Source organism: Podospora bellae-mahoneyi, chromosome 7 (assembly GCF_035222275.1).
Source record: "Podospora bellae-mahoneyi strain CBS 112042 chromosome 7, whole genome shotgun sequence".
Lineage (NCBI taxonomy): Eukaryota > Fungi > Ascomycota > Sordariomycetes > Sordariales > Podosporaceae > Podospora > Podospora bellae-mahoneyi.
The window spans coordinates 1633501-1649564 of record NC_085886.1 but is presented as its reverse complement, the minus strand read 5'-3'; the positions used below and the strand labels follow the sequence as shown (position 1 = coordinate 1649564).

General features: G+C 53.3%; 4 protein-coding genes across 4 annotated transcripts; 1 reads left to right on the top strand and 3 right to left on the bottom strand.

The window, feature by feature from the left end:
• Positions 1 to 355: 355 nt before the first annotated feature.
• On the bottom strand, positions 356 to 5605 carry SIP3 (SNF1-interacting protein). The gene is made up of 2 exons (XM_062882229.1): positions 1336 to 5605; positions 356 to 1276 (listed from the first exon to the last, which is right to left on the bottom strand). Exons 1-2 carry the CDS (start codon positions 5172 to 5174, stop codon positions 832 to 834), a joined length of 4284 nt encoding a protein of 1427 aa, XP_062728244.1. The 5' UTR covers positions 5175 to 5605; the 3' UTR covers positions 356 to 831.
• Positions 5606 to 5701: 96 nt separating this feature from the next.
• Positions 5702 to 8470, bottom strand: QC761_706750 (uncharacterized protein; the record flags this gene model as incomplete). Its single annotated transcript, XM_062882228.1, has 5 exons — positions 5702 to 6185; positions 6240 to 6392; positions 6444 to 6501; positions 6565 to 7275; positions 7325 to 8470. The coding sequence occupies 5 exons, from the start codon at positions 8468 to 8470 to the stop codon at positions 5881 to 5883; spliced, it is 2373 nt and encodes a 790-aa protein (XP_062728243.1). The 3' UTR covers positions 5702 to 5880.
• A 406-nt stretch (positions 8471 to 8876) lies between these two features.
• RET2 (coatomer subunit delta) lies at positions 8877 to 11029 on the bottom strand. Its single transcript, XM_062882227.1, has 5 exons — positions 10808 to 11029; positions 10304 to 10747; positions 10055 to 10251; positions 9194 to 10001; positions 8877 to 9129 (listed from the first exon to the last, which is right to left on the bottom strand). Exons 1-5 carry the CDS (start codon positions 10808 to 10810, stop codon positions 9040 to 9042), a joined length of 1542 nt encoding a protein of 513 aa, XP_062728242.1. The 5' UTR covers positions 10811 to 11029; the 3' UTR covers positions 8877 to 9039.
• A 104-nt stretch (positions 11030 to 11133) lies between these two features.
• Positions 11134 to 15943, top strand: QC761_706730 (uncharacterized protein). The gene is made up of 3 exons (XM_062882226.1): positions 11134 to 13666; positions 14054 to 14599; positions 14654 to 15943. The coding sequence occupies exons 1-3, from the start codon at positions 11797 to 11799 to the stop codon at positions 14674 to 14676; spliced, it is 2439 nt and encodes an 812-aa protein (XP_062728241.1). The 5' UTR covers positions 11134 to 11796; the 3' UTR covers positions 14677 to 15943.
• Positions 15944 to 16064: the final 121 nt, after the last annotated feature.

Here is a 16064-nt window from a genome sequence, read left to right as displayed (position 1 = left end):
AATGATCAACTTCTTGGGGTGAGGATCAATTGCGAGACTCAAACAAACCACCACTTATCATCCTCGGCATTATTGAACGAGACAAAAACCCACACAGCCACTGGCTTGTTTTTGGTAGTTGATGGCAGCCTGTATTTTTAGGAAGGAGACAAGTCACTGCGTTAATCAACCAGCTCAAACTTTCTTGTTCAAAGGAGCCGTTGCTGCAGTAGGCCATCTAACCTGCCCTCCTGATTCTGCGGGTTGAGCCGGCCCAGGCCAGCAGGCTGACCAGCAGCGGGCCGGAGAATCGCTTGACACAGGCATTCTTCACTCTGCTGTCTAGTTATTTCTCCAAGATGCTGAAGAACCGAATGCATTCAATACCTAGGTGCCTAAGCCAACACCCAAAATAACACTTCAACCACCGAGTCACGCTCTTACGCGTCCCTTGACCGTCAAACTCCAGAACTTCATGCATCTTGGCGATGACGTTGCCTCTTGTTCTCCACACAACCCGTAAGCACTGCCGGGCGATCCTCAGGGGGCGACACCAATAATAAAGCTCTCATATACCTATATCAAACCTGAAGTACGCAGACATGTCTGCCCATTTGCCTCGTGCAAAGAACTGAAGCCAGTTGTAGATGGAATTTCTGTCATTAAACAAGATAAATGCTCTACTAAATATGCTACCTGCTACTGTGCCTCCCCAGAGCAATGCTTGCTAACCCCTGTAATGCGGGCCCCAGAATGAATGGATGAACCGTCCCAGCCTTTGCTCCCCCAATGAAAAAAGCCCCTATTTGCACCACAGACTAGCTGCCATCAATATGTATATATCCCACCCCCTCACCTGACCAACGAAGCCCTCTGACTACTCGCCATCAGAGCCCTGTGATCAGCCTCACAGCTCCCGCAGTACTCAGCATGCCACTTTGCGAGGGCCTCCTTCCTCCTGGCATCGCCGCCTCCAAGCACCTTTTGAGCCTCCTCCTTTTCTTCCTGAGAGAGTTGCTTGGGAGCATTGTGCGTCAAGAGCCTCGCCACCCGCTCACAGCGTTGGTTCTCGTCTTCGAGCCAGTTCTCCCACTCCGACTGCACCATCTCCAGCTCGATGCCGTTGACCACACGCATGGCCACCAGGAGATCGTGTCTGTGCCCGGCCAGACGCTGGCGAGTGCGACGGAGACGACGGGCCGCTGCTCGTGTGGTGGCTGAGGTGAAGCCTGCCCCGGCGTCTTGGTAAGGAGCGTCGAGGTTGGTCGAGTTGACGATGGCCTGGAAGGTGTCGTAACTGTTGCACTCAAATTAGCATCCTCTATCCAACTGCCAGAGAAAAGAAGCGAAGCATACCACTGGCTCCCCACCGGCCTTCCTAACTCCATCCCCACCGCCGACCCTCTACTCGCCTCCTCCAAATCCGCCAAATAAATCGCCTTCCCCATCACCAAATTCGGTCCCACCCCCAACCTTTGCATAAACCTCTCCGACCTCCTCTCGGTCCACCACCGGCTCGTCCCCTGCCCCCAGCTAACCAAGTTATACCCCAAGCTAACCACCAACATCACCAATATCACCCGGTTCGCCTTCAAAACCCCAAACACCTTCTTCACCGCCACAAAAGCCCACATCATCACACTGGTAATTGCGCTCTCCATGAAACTCCTCCCCGTCTCCCACATCATGGCCCCCAACGTCCTCGGCCTCACCCCCACCCCATCCCCCTTCAGGTCCTCATCCGGACTGAAAACAACCACGTCCCCCCTCCTCCCCACATCTCCATACACCTGAATCGCCCTCTTCGTCCTGCTGTGAATCCCCAACTTCCTAACTTGGTCCGTCGCCACCTCGGCCAACTCCTCCCCATCCCTCCTCGCATCATCCAGCGCCTGCCGTTCCACCATACTCCTCGCAAACGCCTGCTGCCCCTTCTCCCAGCTCGTCCGTGTATAAACCGCCAGCTTGCACTTGCTCTTGGCCACATGCGTAATCACCACCTTCGTCACAAGCCTGAAAGCCCCCGAGTGCGGCAAGTGCCACGGCGTCCTCACATGCGACACCACATACGTGATGTGATCGTTGAATATGTCAATCGTCTGCACGTCCGTCACCTCCCCCGGCTTCCTCCTCCCCAGCATGTCCACATAGTCAACCTTGAACCTAAACACCCTCTTCATCTTGCCCCCGTGATCGCTCAGCTCCCACGGCCCCTGCGCAATCTCCTTTGCCCTCCGCTCAAAATACAGCTTCGGAAAGATAAACGACTTGTCTCCAAAGAGCACATGGAAGCACGCCTTGGCGCTTATCTCAAAGTGCCTCTCCGCCACCGCGGCCCCCATGTCCTCCGGCTCGTACATCACCGCATGAGCCGGCAGCTGAAACTTCTGCACCTGCTTCTTCGACCCCCCCTGGCGCGAATACTGAATGAACCTCCCGCTCAGATCCCCCACCCGTCTCGACACCGGCCTCCCAAACGGCGTCCCGTCGTCAACCGGAGTATTAGAACTAATCTCCTCCCAGCTCTCCACGCTCGGACTCCGGACATTATCGTCCTGGTTCCTCTCCATGTTGAGCAGCGTGGTAATAATCTCACTCAAATCCATCGGTTCCGCCGCCTGCAAATCATCAATCAAGAGGTTAAGCCTAGACTGCAGCAGCAAAAAGTCCTCAAGGAACACCTTGATCGCGATCCGAGAGTACGTCGTGTCCTGCATGTCCTGGTTCAGATGCAAAAAAATAAAGTCGCAGTCCCTTCCCGGAGCCGAGGTGACCTCGGTGATGCTATCCAGACTGATGGTGTAAGCCACCACCAAGCCCAGCTGGTGACCATAAAAGTACATCCTGTCAGATGTAACAAAAATACGACCATTGCCAGCCAGCCCTTGATCCTCTTTTCCTTCGACCGGCGAGCTCGACCACGCAGCATTGAAGACAAGCACCGGTTTCTCCTCAGGCGGCGCTGTGGGAAAGACAAGGCGGAACTGCGCATATTGCGCTCTGAGTTCGGGCGGATAGTTGGCAGGAAGGGCATCGCCCCGTGCCTTTTCGGTCACCTTGGGCTCCGTGAGGGTCGTGCCCACGCTCTGTGTTTTCCTATGTCCACCAGGAGGAGGCTGAGGTTTCTCAAAGGTGGGTGTTCGCGGCACCATGGACGCAACAAAGGGGTCGTTAGCGTAGGGCTTAGGAGTAGGGGGTGCCCCAACGGCAGGGCAATAGATGGCTGTGTAAGGACTGCTTCCCCAGTAGTTGGCCAAAACGCCGCTCGACATGGGCCGGATAGCAGCATTGTTGGCGCTTGCCAGAATGGCTGACTTGCTTAGGCTCGTCGATATAGGAGGCTTGGCCAGAGTCGCGGGTGCCAAGCTGCCTGGCTGGTGATCGAGCAACAGAGTTGGCAGACGAAGAGTCGGTGTCTGCCCTCCCTGAGGTGTAGAAGCCATGCTGGTCATCAAGCTCGCGCCGGTGGTCCCAGAAGCAGACATTGTATCCATCGAGCTAGCAAATGTTGCCTTGCGGTGAAGATCAAGCTTCTGCATGATACGCGCCGCGTGCTCCCTTCCAGTCTCTCCCTCCTCCCTTCCAAGATGAGTAGTGATGGACCGGCGCGGCGGAGCGATCGCCACGTCGAAGCTGGAACGTGCCGCGGCATTCGGATCAGGACCAGGCACAGGCAGGTTGCGTTGCTTCTCAGAGCTGTCAGCCTCGTCAAGATTCTCAACCGCTCGGGCAGAGAACTCTGGTATCGAGGGCGGCGTGATGACGAAAGCAGGATCGATGCCCCCAACAAGCGTATTAGGATCCCGTCCCATGCTGGCCTCGATCGCCTTCTTCTTGGCCACCTCAAACACCTCAAGCCACTCCACCAGCTGCGTCTGCGTCTCCGCTTGCAGCAGAATGGTCTGCGTCTTGGTCTTGATCTCAAAGCAAAACCTCCGCTCCTCCTGGACAGCGGGTCTCGCACTGCAAAGCAACACGCCAATCTCATCACCCTGCAGCACCCCCTGAGGTGCCTGGATCAACCACCCAAAGATCCCATCCCGACAATAATACCACCTCCGTATCCAATTCGGCCTCACCGGCTTCCCCGTCAACGTCCTCAAAAACAACCACCCCTGCTTCTCCGAAACAACTGCCACCTGATCCTTCCTCTGAATGCTCAACGGCCCCTTGCTCCCCAAATACGGCACCGTACTAACACTATAATCCTCCAACTCCCTACTCGGCTTCGCCATCGCTAACGTGCTCTCCCCAACATCCCTCCTCGCCATCCCCAACTCCCGTTTAAAAACCCCCTCGCTCGCCTCCATCTCCCTCGCCCACCCCCTGATCCGCTCCAGCTCCTCCCCCCACCCAGCCTGAAGCGCAGAAGCAGAACCGTTATTCCCCTTCCTCATCTCCCTCCACAAGTCCGCACAAACCCTCACAAGCAGCTTGTCCAACCCCGCCCTCACCTGCGGCGCCATCTGGCAAAAGTCCATGCTCGCCTTCAAATACCCCTTCCTCGTCTCAAAGACAGCAAACGCGTCCTCCCTCAGCGCGCTCGGCTCCTTCGTCTTGCTCTGCCCCACATACCTCGCCAGCGTCATGTCAAACACCTTTTGCGCCGCCTCCAGGTTCCTCCTCTGCTCCCGCAGCACCCTCATGTCATTGTTGATAAAGTTCCTGATCGGGTCCACGCTCGCTGGCTCGAGCCTTCTCACGGCGGAGAGTATCCCGCCCCACCACTCCCTCGCCCCGTCGCCCGCCCTCCGCAGGGCGGGGAGTGTGTAATCCGCATCGAGGACGGGGGAGTCAGGCCCCGTCGCCATGGTGGGGGGTGTCATTTTGGAGAGGTAGACGTTGATCGTGTCCTCGAGAGCCAAAAAGTCGTGGACGACTTTGGTCGTGCTGCGGGTGTAGCTGTCGAGCCAGCGTTCGATGCCGTCGAGCTGGTCGCCAAAGTGGATGGCTGTCGAGCGGAAGGTGGGAGAGTCGAGGGCGGCTTCGTTGAGGATCACGGGGATGGCTGGGCCTGAGGCTCGGGGGACAGATGCCGTCGTTGGCTTGGGCTGTTGCTGCTTTTCTGACGGTGGTGCTTGGGAGGAGGAGGACCCTCCTGTGGTCGTGGAGGGAGCTGTCACGGTGACTGGCGGTGGTGCTGAGGCGTGCTTGTAGCTGAACGCCGCCTGGGGCGGTATCGTTGGTTCGTTCATCTTGAGCCAAACCTCTGCCCTCTCCGAGGAAGCTTCTGAATAGTGTTGTGCTCAAAAGTATCCCTACGTACTGTAGAAGTTGCTGCGTTGTTCTTTGATGAGAGCTGTTTGTATTATTCCGGGATGCTCGGAGGTGAGTAAGCCGTTTAGATGTGGAGATTGGATATTATCACGACCTTGGCCACGTGTAATTTGTCGTGCAGGTCGACTTGAAGCACCCGGTTGTTATTTTAGGAAGAATGTAAAAAGTTGCGAGAAAGCCGGGCTCAAAGGAGGTAGACGATTAATCGGTGAAAGGGTGCAACCTGGAACATCTCTCTTTTGGAAAGCTGCCCAATGACGTTTGTTTCAGTTGCACACAGCGCCTGGCCGACGGGTCATTCTGGGGGTTGCATGACGCTAACGGCATTCGGGAGACATCGCTAGCCGTTAGCGTGTTGGGTGCTATTATTGGACCCCTTTCTGGGAGCACAGTGCGGCGAGGTCCAACAACACCATCATTGCTTTTTCAAGGGTAAAACATGTAAAGGATGATGATGTTGCTATATTATGGGTATACGTCTAACTAATCAGGATACTTCCACGTATAGATACACCAAGTCTTAAGCTTTACGTGTAAAAGGGCCAACACTCTATCTGCAGATTCGGAGCCGATTGTTCGGATCCGGAATGCAGTATTAAGAACCAAGACATTCCCGTCATCCTCTCACTGGCCATTCGTGTCCACATGTTCCCAGCTCCTTGGTAACGCATAGGTCTTGTACATGGCCCTGTCCTTGCCCACCAGGCAAACCCGCCCTGGTATCTCGCCGCGTAGGCTGCATGACTTTTGAACCATTATCTGCACAGGCGTGAAGTGGGACAGATGAGAGAAACCTCTTGTACAAAACAGTGTCTGGTCATCCATGTCAAGAGGCCTTAATGATGGGCGCTGACCAGCCTCGTAGTGTCGATACAACAATGTGGCAGACTGATAGCTAATTTTGATGAGGGAAAACCCAGGGTTGTCACCTATAGCAATGGTTAACTTTAGGCACTTTGCTGACTTGTAATGCTTTGACTTACCTGCAGTGCAGCATAATAGTAACAATGAGTTCTCATCGAGAAAGCTAAAATCAACAATACTCTTTCTCTCTGGCACAGAAAGCCCACAGGCTCTCGTTGGACCCAGCTCACTGACACCTTTCGTACCCTGTATGACGGTCTTGAATAAAAAGACTGATGAAAGCCGTTAGCACTGCATGGATGTAGCAGAATCTTCCAGCTTACGTGTGGTTCTGTCTTGCTCTGATACCAACGCCGTATAAGCTGTCTGTCCCGTCGCCTCCTATAAATCTCTTGTCAGTTTTGTGACCCCATACGCTACACAGCCATACCAACCAAGACTTACATCTTCTGGCTTGACACACAACCGAACATCATGCTTCCAAATCCCCTCCCCAATGTCCAATACAGCATCTTTTCCAAATAAGACACCTCGTTTCTCAGCCTCGGCAATATTTTGAAACACCTTGTTGGCTCTGCTGGTCAAGTAGTTGACAAGAAAGTCCACATGGGGCAGCGCTCTCATATAAGGCTGCCCCGACTCCTGTCTTCTCAGCTGCTTTACAAGCATCTGTAGAAGGGACGGGTTGTCCTCGGCATACTCCTGGTCTTTGACATAGTCTTCTTTGGTGATTTGGTCAAAATACATGGCCAATGGACTGCTGGTTAGGTATCTTTGGATGTAAGTCAGGACCTTGGCATGGTCCATAGTCGCTTCCTTTTCGGTGAGCTCTTCGGTGGCAGATGACGAGGAGGCTTGTTGGTCTATCTGTAGCCGTAGCCATGTTGAGAAAACAGAGAAATATTCCAACTCATCCATGACGTTGAGAAGTATCTTGTGGGCGACGACAGTCAGGCAGGAAACAATGTCCATCAGTCTGGTGATCTGAGTAGCATTGAAGCCAATACCCTCCTCTGAGTCGTGGAAGCGGGCAATACCCAGCATTCGACTGAGAATGATACCGCAGCGTTCAAGTGCTGGTATTAGGTTCTCATGAACCAGACCTCGGAGGTTGAGCAATCCCGAGAGTACTGCCTTGTCCCAGCGTTTGTGGCCCTGTATCCTCGTCAGTTATCAGCCATGTAAACCAGATCCAGAGACTTACCCTCTCAGCCACAACATCCACCAACCACTCCTTCACCGGCTTGAAAACATGCCCCGTAGCCACCGTGTGACACAAAGCCTGGACAATACTCAACCCCCCACCCTCCATCCTCTTCAAATCATCCTCCACCCCATTCAAAAACCTCTGCGGCAGCTCCCTCGTCGACTTCCACTCATTCGTCATGTGCGTCTGCGTCTGCTTAACATACCTCAGCAAATTCTGCAACATGGTCATCTTGCTCGCCAACAGCGACAAGTTCACCGGCGAGTAATGCACAAACGTCAAATCCATCGGCACCAAATACAACCTCCTCACCTCCCCCTCCCTCGGCCTCATCAACAGCACATGCGTCGACGTCTCCTCATGCGAAGCATGCCCACAAAGCATCACCCCCTCCCCCTCCACCGGCTCATGCCTGAACATCCCAACAACAAACGAGTCACAAATACTCAAATGCACCCCCCCATCCTCCATCCCAACAACCATAACATGCACATCATCCGCCTCCTCCGCCTTACACCCCCTAAACACCCACTCCAGCGACGTCGTCGACGAAAACAAAAACATATCATCCCCCCCCCCAGCACCACCACCTCCCCCAGCAACCGGCAAAGGCCCCAACTTCGGCAACGCCCCCTCCACCTCCAAAAAAGTCAACTCGTGCGGCAAATCACTCACCCCCAACTTCCCCCCTCCAGTCTCAACTTCCACCCTCCTCCTCTTCCTCCTCCTACTATTCCCAGTAACATTCCTCCCCCACCCCAAAAACTTGATCCTTTTCCCCGTTCCCTCATCTCCCACCCGTATGCAATAAACACTCCTCCCCCCCCCCTCCCCCATCAACCTCACCACCCCGTCCCCCCACCCAACAGCAAGAAACTTGCCGTCCTCCTTCCACCGAACCGTCTCTACCCCAGCCCCGCTCCTCTCGGCGTGCTTGAACACCACCTGCTCGTTCGCCCGCCAGACGTAGACCATGCTGCTCTCTTTATTATCACCATCCGAAACCGTCGCGGTGAGGTCAATGGCTGGGTTGAGGGCCACAACAGGGTTGCTCTCTGAAATCGGCGCGCCGGCGGTGGTGAGGCGGGATTGGGAGAGGAGGGGGAGGAGGGGTGGTAGATCTGAGAGTGGTGGTGGTGGCATTTTTTGGTTATGTTTATGAAGCAGTTTTGGCGGGGTTGAGAATTTGAAACTTGACCGATGTAAGTGAGTGAGTTGAGAGGTGAGAGAAGTGAGTGTGAGCGGTTGGGCTTGAAAACGCGGCGGGTCACTGTTCCTAGTTTGTCACCGATGTCTGATTTACCAGTTGTAACCAAGAGTCTGGGTCAGAATCATTCAGGCAATTCTCTCGATTTGAATTCGTCGTGTTTTGCCGTTGTTTTTCGTTGGAGTGAAACGCTCTTGCTCTTCAGAGTTCAGTGAGAAGTGTGGAAGGAATTCATGAATAATTGGCCCTAGCGTTCGCACTGTGCTGCCCCCAAGCGGTCAAAATACGGGCAGCCCCTGAAATGCTTGTCCACATACACCATAGCAACAGCACGAATACATACACCAGGCATTCGATTTCTTACAGAAACACGCCAAATCAATTTTATTAGGGGAGCTATCCGCCTCCCCAAGTCTTCTCTAACCAGACACCAAATAGACACATGCTTGCTCGGTGCGCCAAACACACAACAGATTCATCCCTATACCACGTTAATCACCTCCATTTATTCAATCAAGTACGAGTCCGCCACCGATTTCACCTCCTTGGAGAAGGTTACTTCCTCGTTCATTTCGACAAGCTCCACCGAGGTGACCTGGAAGAAAGAGTTAGCATACTGTTTGTTTTCTGTGTTCGCAGTCAGAGGATGGAAAACTTACATCAACATCCACAAATGGCGAGGTCTTGGAGAAGCGAACTTGCATGGGGAAGAACTCGTTCTCGTCATCCGTCTGCGCCTCAAACTCGAAAGCACCGCTGGGATTCTCCTCGTTGACGGTGCCAATGGACCACTCAAGGCTGTCACCAGACACCTCGTAGGTGGCATCGAAGCTGGCAACTGATGGCTCGGCGCTCTGGTAAGGGATCACAATGCTAACATCCTTGAGCTCATCACCGCCCGACAACTCATACTCGACAGTCAACGAGCAGTTGCCGTCGGAACCCTTGTTGACCCAGACAGTAAACGCAATCGGCAAGATACTCGTATCGTCGGCCTTGGGCGCAACTCTCCAGCGCAGCACACCAACCGCGTTGTTGACAGGGAAGCCCCTCGCCGTGTTAGCCATCTGGATCGCTTTCGTGCTGTTGAACAGATTCTTGTCGACATTTGGATGTGTCCTGAACTGGGCACCGTGCGAAGGAGAAGCATTGAGATTAAGCTTTAGCTTGGTGAGTGATGGATCTGACACGCGCAATGTCAAGTCACCGCTGATGGAGAACGAGTTGAGGGCCCCATCCCTGGACAGTTTGGCTGTGATGGCTTCGTTGACGGTAACGTGGATCGCATCCCGGTCCAGGGACGTTGATACACGGGAGGCGGCGGCCGGTTCTGGGGCAGAAGGAGTGGCAACCGGCACAAGGGGTGCGTCGTCCACTGGCCCCAGCTCGGTCTTCACACGCTCGAACATATCTGTAGTCTTGGATTTCTTGCCCAGCTGCATACCCTTGCCCTTGGGCGCTCCAAACCTGATTCTGTCAGTTCCCGCCCACCAAACGTCCAGACTGTGAAGGCAACGTACTTGGATTTGTTCTTCTCCGCCTCGTAGGTATCGTATGTCTCAGTAACAGCCGGTCGGACAGGGGGTGTGTATGTTGGGTATACGGCTGGTCGTGAAGCCATGCCACCGGGGCGGCCAGCTCTCCCAGACTCCTTGCGCTGCATCTCCAGCTGCTTCGCCTTCCTCTTGCGCTCTTCGGTAGCCTCGAGTTCCTTGTTCTACACCGGTGTCAGAACCCCAAGCAGCCCATAAAAGTATGATTCCACCTACCCGAGCAATAATCTCCTGGATGCGCTCCTCGTGAGACTCCATTTCCAAGAATGTCCTAATTTGGCTGACAGTCAGGTTCTCACGGTAGCCCAGGGTGACGATCTCGTCGAAGGCACTGATAAGTTCGAAGGCATTTCGGAGGATTTCTCGCTCGTCGAGGCTCTTGCAAGTGCTGGTAACGACCTGGGCGAAGAGGTGGAGGGAGTCGATGTCCTGGAGGATGTTGGACTGCTTGTTGGTGATGAGCACCATGTAGAGCTCATCCAATGGCTGATATACGAATCGAACATTGTCTTGTTCGACAGTGGTGTGTTGGGTGCCCGAGTTGGCAGCCTTGGGGAAAGATGCGAGGAGGGCTTCGACACGAGTGCGCTTGATGTCGTGGAAGGCCCTGGCCAGAACAGCCTTGCCGCCCCGAGTGCAGATGGACGCAGCGAGGACAACCTAAGGCGCAATGGTTAGCTGTTTGTTGCGCTCTGGATGGCATCATCTCGGGAGGGCTACCATCTTGAATTCAACAGCTGGACGGGTTGCTGGGGCTCAGTTGGGAGAGGTCGGGTTGGTGTCGGTGTCGGTGTCGGTTGAGCCGTTAATTACTGGCAATTGTAGCTTCACCTCCTGGAAATGATACAACTGTGGTCGATAGGTGGTCTTTCCAGCACCCAGTGGCAGCTGAGGTGTGCCTGACGAGGGGCTGCCAGCTGGCATCCACCCTAACCGTGCCACCACTGTGAAGTGAAGCTCTTTCCCCTGTCTGAGGACATATGGATGGGCACGGACCAGGTCTAGGCTGCCAGACGGGTGTTAGTCCACTAAACTGAATGCGGGTCGTCCTCCACTCGATTATTCAAATGAATCGCCGCTTCTCCAGTGCTCTTTCACTTTTCCGACAAACACGCTTTCGATTACTCTCCTCTGCGCGCGTCAGCAGAGTAATCGAAGTCCCGACCTACCTGCCTTCATCCATTCCACAAGATTTCGCTCTTGACTTCAACAGCAAATTCACTCGATCCGCTCTCGACTTCTGCTTCTGAAAAATTTAGAAGTCGGCATCCCACCGTTCTTCAGGAGCTCCCTGTACAAGAACAAGAACTTTCTCCATTTCCACTTCGAGCTCTTGCCCATGTGCTGGATTCGCCCAAACCACAACCTAAACTCAGTAGTTGACCATCAACCGTAATCTGAAGTCCGCGCGCCCCTCGACTTTTCCACTCCAGCCCTCCGGTCCTACCGTATCGACTGGACTAAGCGTGTACAACCATTATCGCTCGATTTCGGCGTTTGCCGTGAGAAAAACGTACCTTCGACATCAGCCCCACGTCCAGCTACTGGCGTCGTCGATAACCCTGCGGATTTTCAGTATCAAGCCCACCGCTTTCCACCATATACTTCCTACCAACCAACACGGCAATAGCCGCTCATAACCAACCAAAAAACGTAGCCTACGCGTCGGGCTGCGTTCGACATATCACCCATCTCCAACCCAGCTCACCATGGACCAGGTTGAGCTGGCCGTGGACCCTGGCCCCTTGGGCCAGTTAGATCAGGAGGCTGTCCCGGATTTTGATGCCGATGGATTTGATTTCCAGCTGGATGGCGTTTATGATCAGGCAGATGAGAACCAACAAGACGCCCCTGCAGTAATCACCAAGAATGTATTCGATCAAGTGGACGAGATCGGCTATGAAGACGAAGAAGAAGAAGCTCACTCGGAGCATGCCGCGACCAATTCAGCTGAAAATGAAGGCCCCCCGAACGAAGTAGCGGGTGATGAGATCGCGGCGCCAGGCCTGGAGTATCAAGAAGAGATCGGCTACGAAGAGGATTACAGCTTGACCACGGAGGCCGTCAAGGCTGACGAGAATGCCCAAGATCTGGCCGTCGCAGATGCTGACCAGCCGGAGTATCAAGCGGAAGACGAGTTGGACCCTCTGCATGAGGACCAACCGGAGTATGAAGCTGAGAACCAGGCCGAGCCTCAGCTTGGAGACGAGCCAGAATTTGAGGCTGAAGACCAGTCTGAGCCTCAGCATGAGGGCGAGCCAGAGTATGAAGCCGAGGACCAGATTGAGCCTCAACATGAGGACCAGCCAGAGTATGAAGCAGATGAACAGCCCAGCCCTCAGCATGATAATTCCAGCGGCCAACCCCAGATCCATGCACAGGAAGACCAGGCGGTTTCACTGAACAACATTGAATCAGAGAAGCCTATGGTCGAAGAAGATCTTGACGACCAGCTTGGTCATGATGATGATGATAATGATGATGACGACGAGAAGGAGAAGGTTCCTGAACTGGGCAGCCACAGCGATATGGACTATGAGGCCGGCTCAAATCATGCTGATGGCAACGAGGATTACCTCATGGATGATGGCGAGGAACCCAGAGGCGGTCTCAGTGAAGTTGACAAGGCGATCGAAGATCTTGCGAGTTCTCTTCATGGTGTTCCCGACATTGAGGTCTTTTACAATGACGTCAACTACTCGCTGTTTGGGACTGCAAATGACGACCCAGACGCTTACTTTCTGTTGGATGTCAAGAAGATGGATGAGCCCCTTGCACAGTTTCTCTCTTCTCTTCGCCAAGTCATTGCGAACGAAATTGCCCCTACCGATACTCTCTTGGTCAGTTTTGACTCTCTGGACCTCGAGTTTGGCGAAAGGTCTAGTGAAAGGTTTCTCAACCGGACACTCCGTGAACTACTGGATTGCCACGCTGCATTGGCGGCAAAAGACACCGCCATCGCCTCAGTTCCTGTTTTGCAGTTGATTGTCCAGCACGATTGCGAAGAGCGCTTCCTACAACTTCTTGATGAGGCCAAGTATGGCGGCGAATCGCCATGCCGCTCTGGAAGCGTGCTCTCTGACCATGAGCATTCTGAGCATACCGAATCTAACCATCAGAACGGATGGGTCAATGAAGAACTCCTTGTTGACGAGGATGATGACACGGCCCATGATAGCTATGAAAACGAGACTCCAGTCAATGGCATCGCTTCTAGCCATGATCAAAGCCGCAATCCTAGCGTATCGCCTGCTGTTGAGAACGACGCTACCACTCAAAACGAAGATGCTGCCATCTCCAGCACACACTCCCAATCGCCAGAGCTAGCAGCTGAAGGGCAGCCAGACCATGATGATCAGGTTGTATATCAAGCAACCCTCGAGACTGTGCACGCTGAGGATTCCAATACCTCGGACTTTCCTCAAGAACAGGTTTCCTACGAGTCTGTCGATGCCCATGTGGATGAGCAGGAGATGAAGGACGCCGATGAGGCCTTCGATGTCATCACAGAGCTGGAAACAACTGAGGAGGCTCAACTCACCAGCAATGGTGTGTTTGAACTGACAACAGGTTCAAATGGTAAACCCCCTTTTTCTTCCCACCCCACCAACAATCTGCTTTTGTCCAGTACGAGTTCGACCAGGGCGTCGCAGCTCGCCACCCCCGAAGTTGAATTTGACATCGATTATGGTGATGATGACGAACCTTGCGAGCTGGAGGGTGCAAACGGAATTCAACTGGGGTCCAGAGCGACATCTGAGCTGGGTTCGTCAAGCTTTACCGTCGATGAGGAGTACATCATCGATTATTCTGATGACGAGGACAACGTGGAGGAAGAGGGCTTGAATATGTTGGACGCGGCATCGCCATTGACCAATAATTTCTTTACGTCTCACTCTCGCGCCAGTTCGCAGATAAGCATTAGTTTTGGTCACTACAGCGACGCTAACATTCCTCGCTTTCAAGATAACGATCTTCTCCTCGCTTTTGACCAGGACGGCGGCCTCTCAACAATCGACGAGCAAGAAGGCGACGGAGGTCAAGGCGGAGAAATATTGAACGGCGTGCTCGAGGTTACCAACTCCGCAGCTGATAACAATGAAGACGCTCTGGAAACGGACTGGCAGGCTGAGATTTCACAAGTCTCTCGGGGCATGTCCCCCACTGTGAGTAAAGATCCGCAACAGGGGCCGTCTGCATCAGCAACAGAAGACACAGCGTCCGATCATACGAGCACGACCATGAACGGCGACGAAATTGACTACGACGAGAACGATGGGGCAGATGATTCTTTCACGCCAGATAACAGCGCGCCGCACTCCGTAGCGGCCCCAGTGGAAGATGGTGATGAAATTGACTGGGGCAATGATGGGGATGAGTACGAAGAGGTGCATGACGAGGCGGAAGGAGACATCACATTTGAATTGCAGCCTGACCTTGACCTTGCTCCGTCGAGCCCCACTGGAAAACGATACAGAACTGACGATGCAGAGAGCCTCGCTGAGGAATCCGGTATGCGTTACCACCTTCCCCCAATACGACGTGCTCATACTTACATACGGATAGATCACAAGCGTCGTCGGACATAATCGGCGGGCTCTGTACAGGTTTTTCGTGCCCATATCTCTGAGATACGGTTGTAGTTCAGCCGCGACATCTTTCTTCGAAGGAAAAGGTTCTGACCCCGTCCCGTTTTTGTTTTCGAAGGTACTCATTTCGGCCAATCATCGATAGCTCGTATTGTGAAATGCCCAGGTAAGTTTTCGGCAACACATCGAAGAGGATGACGACGGTATCACGATTGCGAAGTTCTGCCGAAATTTCATCATTTTTGCGATCTTTTTGCATCTGCGTGGGCCAGCACAGTCACTCATTATTTGCGCAGCAACGCAATATCATTAATCAAACAACTTTTAGCCTTGGGCTGAATCGACGTTACCGCATGCAGGCCACAGCATTGCAATTTTATACCCAGCATTTATCTGTAACACTACCATGGATGGGCAAAATTTCTGCATTGGCTGGCGATGGGATGGGCCAGGGGGGCTTATCAACGGCTGGAGCTGGCTTTTCAGCAGGCTTGTCATGGCGTTGGCTTTTGGAATCAATCATTGGAGGCAGGCTTCGGGTTTTTTTTCTTTCTCGTCCATCTCAACTGGGGGTCTGTTAGTTTCAGAGATAGACCCAGCTTCTCACGGCAAGGGGCTATCTGGCTGAGTTCGGTAGTCGACGTAGCTAGTTGAGAGTCACTTGGGGGATGACGATTTGGAGGATGGGTGGGGGGTTCTCTGGTTTTTGACAAAAGTAAGATGGATTTCAGAGTGGTGGAAGGGAAAGAAGGGTGGGCACTGGGGATCTCTTCTTTTTTTTTTTTTCAGTTCTCACTGTCACCCTTTTGGCTTTTTGTCACTTCTGATTTTCGATCTTCTTTTGACGATTATAGGAAGCCTTTGCCCTGAGTCCAGATTGTTGACTTGATCCTGAGAGATAGGGGGAGAGGAGAGTGTTGATGGGGTGTTATGTAGCAATATACGAATTGAGAACAGTTGCCCGAATTATTGTAAAGAGAGGTGAAGAGAAAAAGGCACCAGCAGTCTGGCACCGGGAAGGGCGGACGTTGAGGTACTTCGAAGGGAAAACCCAAGACGAATAAGCTGATTGAGGTACCCAGTTTTTTTGTTTGCACTGCCACGATTTTCAGGGTTCGGAAGTGCTGGAACATGTTAGGTACATGAGTAGAGGGAGCTTGGCCGTGACTCTTGGGAGAGTTACAGGAGCTTACCTGGTTTGATCGCCCAGACGTGAGCTATGATGAGCAGATGTGGTATTTGAAGATGCTACGGATTTGTTGTAAAACCTATATTATTTGAGGCGTGATTGCTTCGCTAATAACATCCTATGTAAATTGCATGGGCATGTCCTACAGTAATGGACAGAGTAAGATGGATAAACTCTTCCAGAAAGCTGACCGTGTTGT

Excerpts from the sequence above, each read along its gene's own strand:
- SIP3 (XM_062882229.1), bottom strand. The coding sequence starts at position 5,174 with ATGAACGAACCAACGATACCGCCCCAGGCGGCGTTCAGCTACAAGCAC. Across the intron at positions 1,277-1,335 it reads AGGCCGGTGGGGAGCCAGTG|TTACGACACCTTCCAGGCCA; the intron begins GTATGCTTCGCT and ends TGAGTGCAACAG.
- RET2 (XM_062882227.1), bottom strand. Across the intron at positions 10,002-10,054 it reads GCGGAGAAGAACAAATCCAA|GTTTGGAGCGCCCAAGGGCA; the intron begins GTACGTTGCCTT and ends TGACAGAATCAG. Across the intron at positions 9,130-9,193 it reads CGCCATTTGTGGATGTTGAT|GTCACCTCGGTGGAGCTTGT; the intron begins GTAAGTTTTCCA and ends TCTTTCTTCCAG.
- QC761_706730 (XM_062882226.1), top strand. The coding sequence starts at position 11,797 with ATGGACCAGGTTGAGCTGGCCGTGGACCCTGGCCCCTTGGGCCAGTTA. Across the intron at positions 13,667-14,053 it reads ACTGACAACAGGTTCAAATG|ATAACGATCTTCTCCTCGCT; the intron begins GTAAACCCCCTT and ends CTCGCTTTCAAG. Across the intron at positions 14,600-14,653 it reads GAGCCTCGCTGAGGAATCCG|ATCACAAGCGTCGTCGGACA; the intron begins GTATGCGTTACC and ends ACATACGGATAG.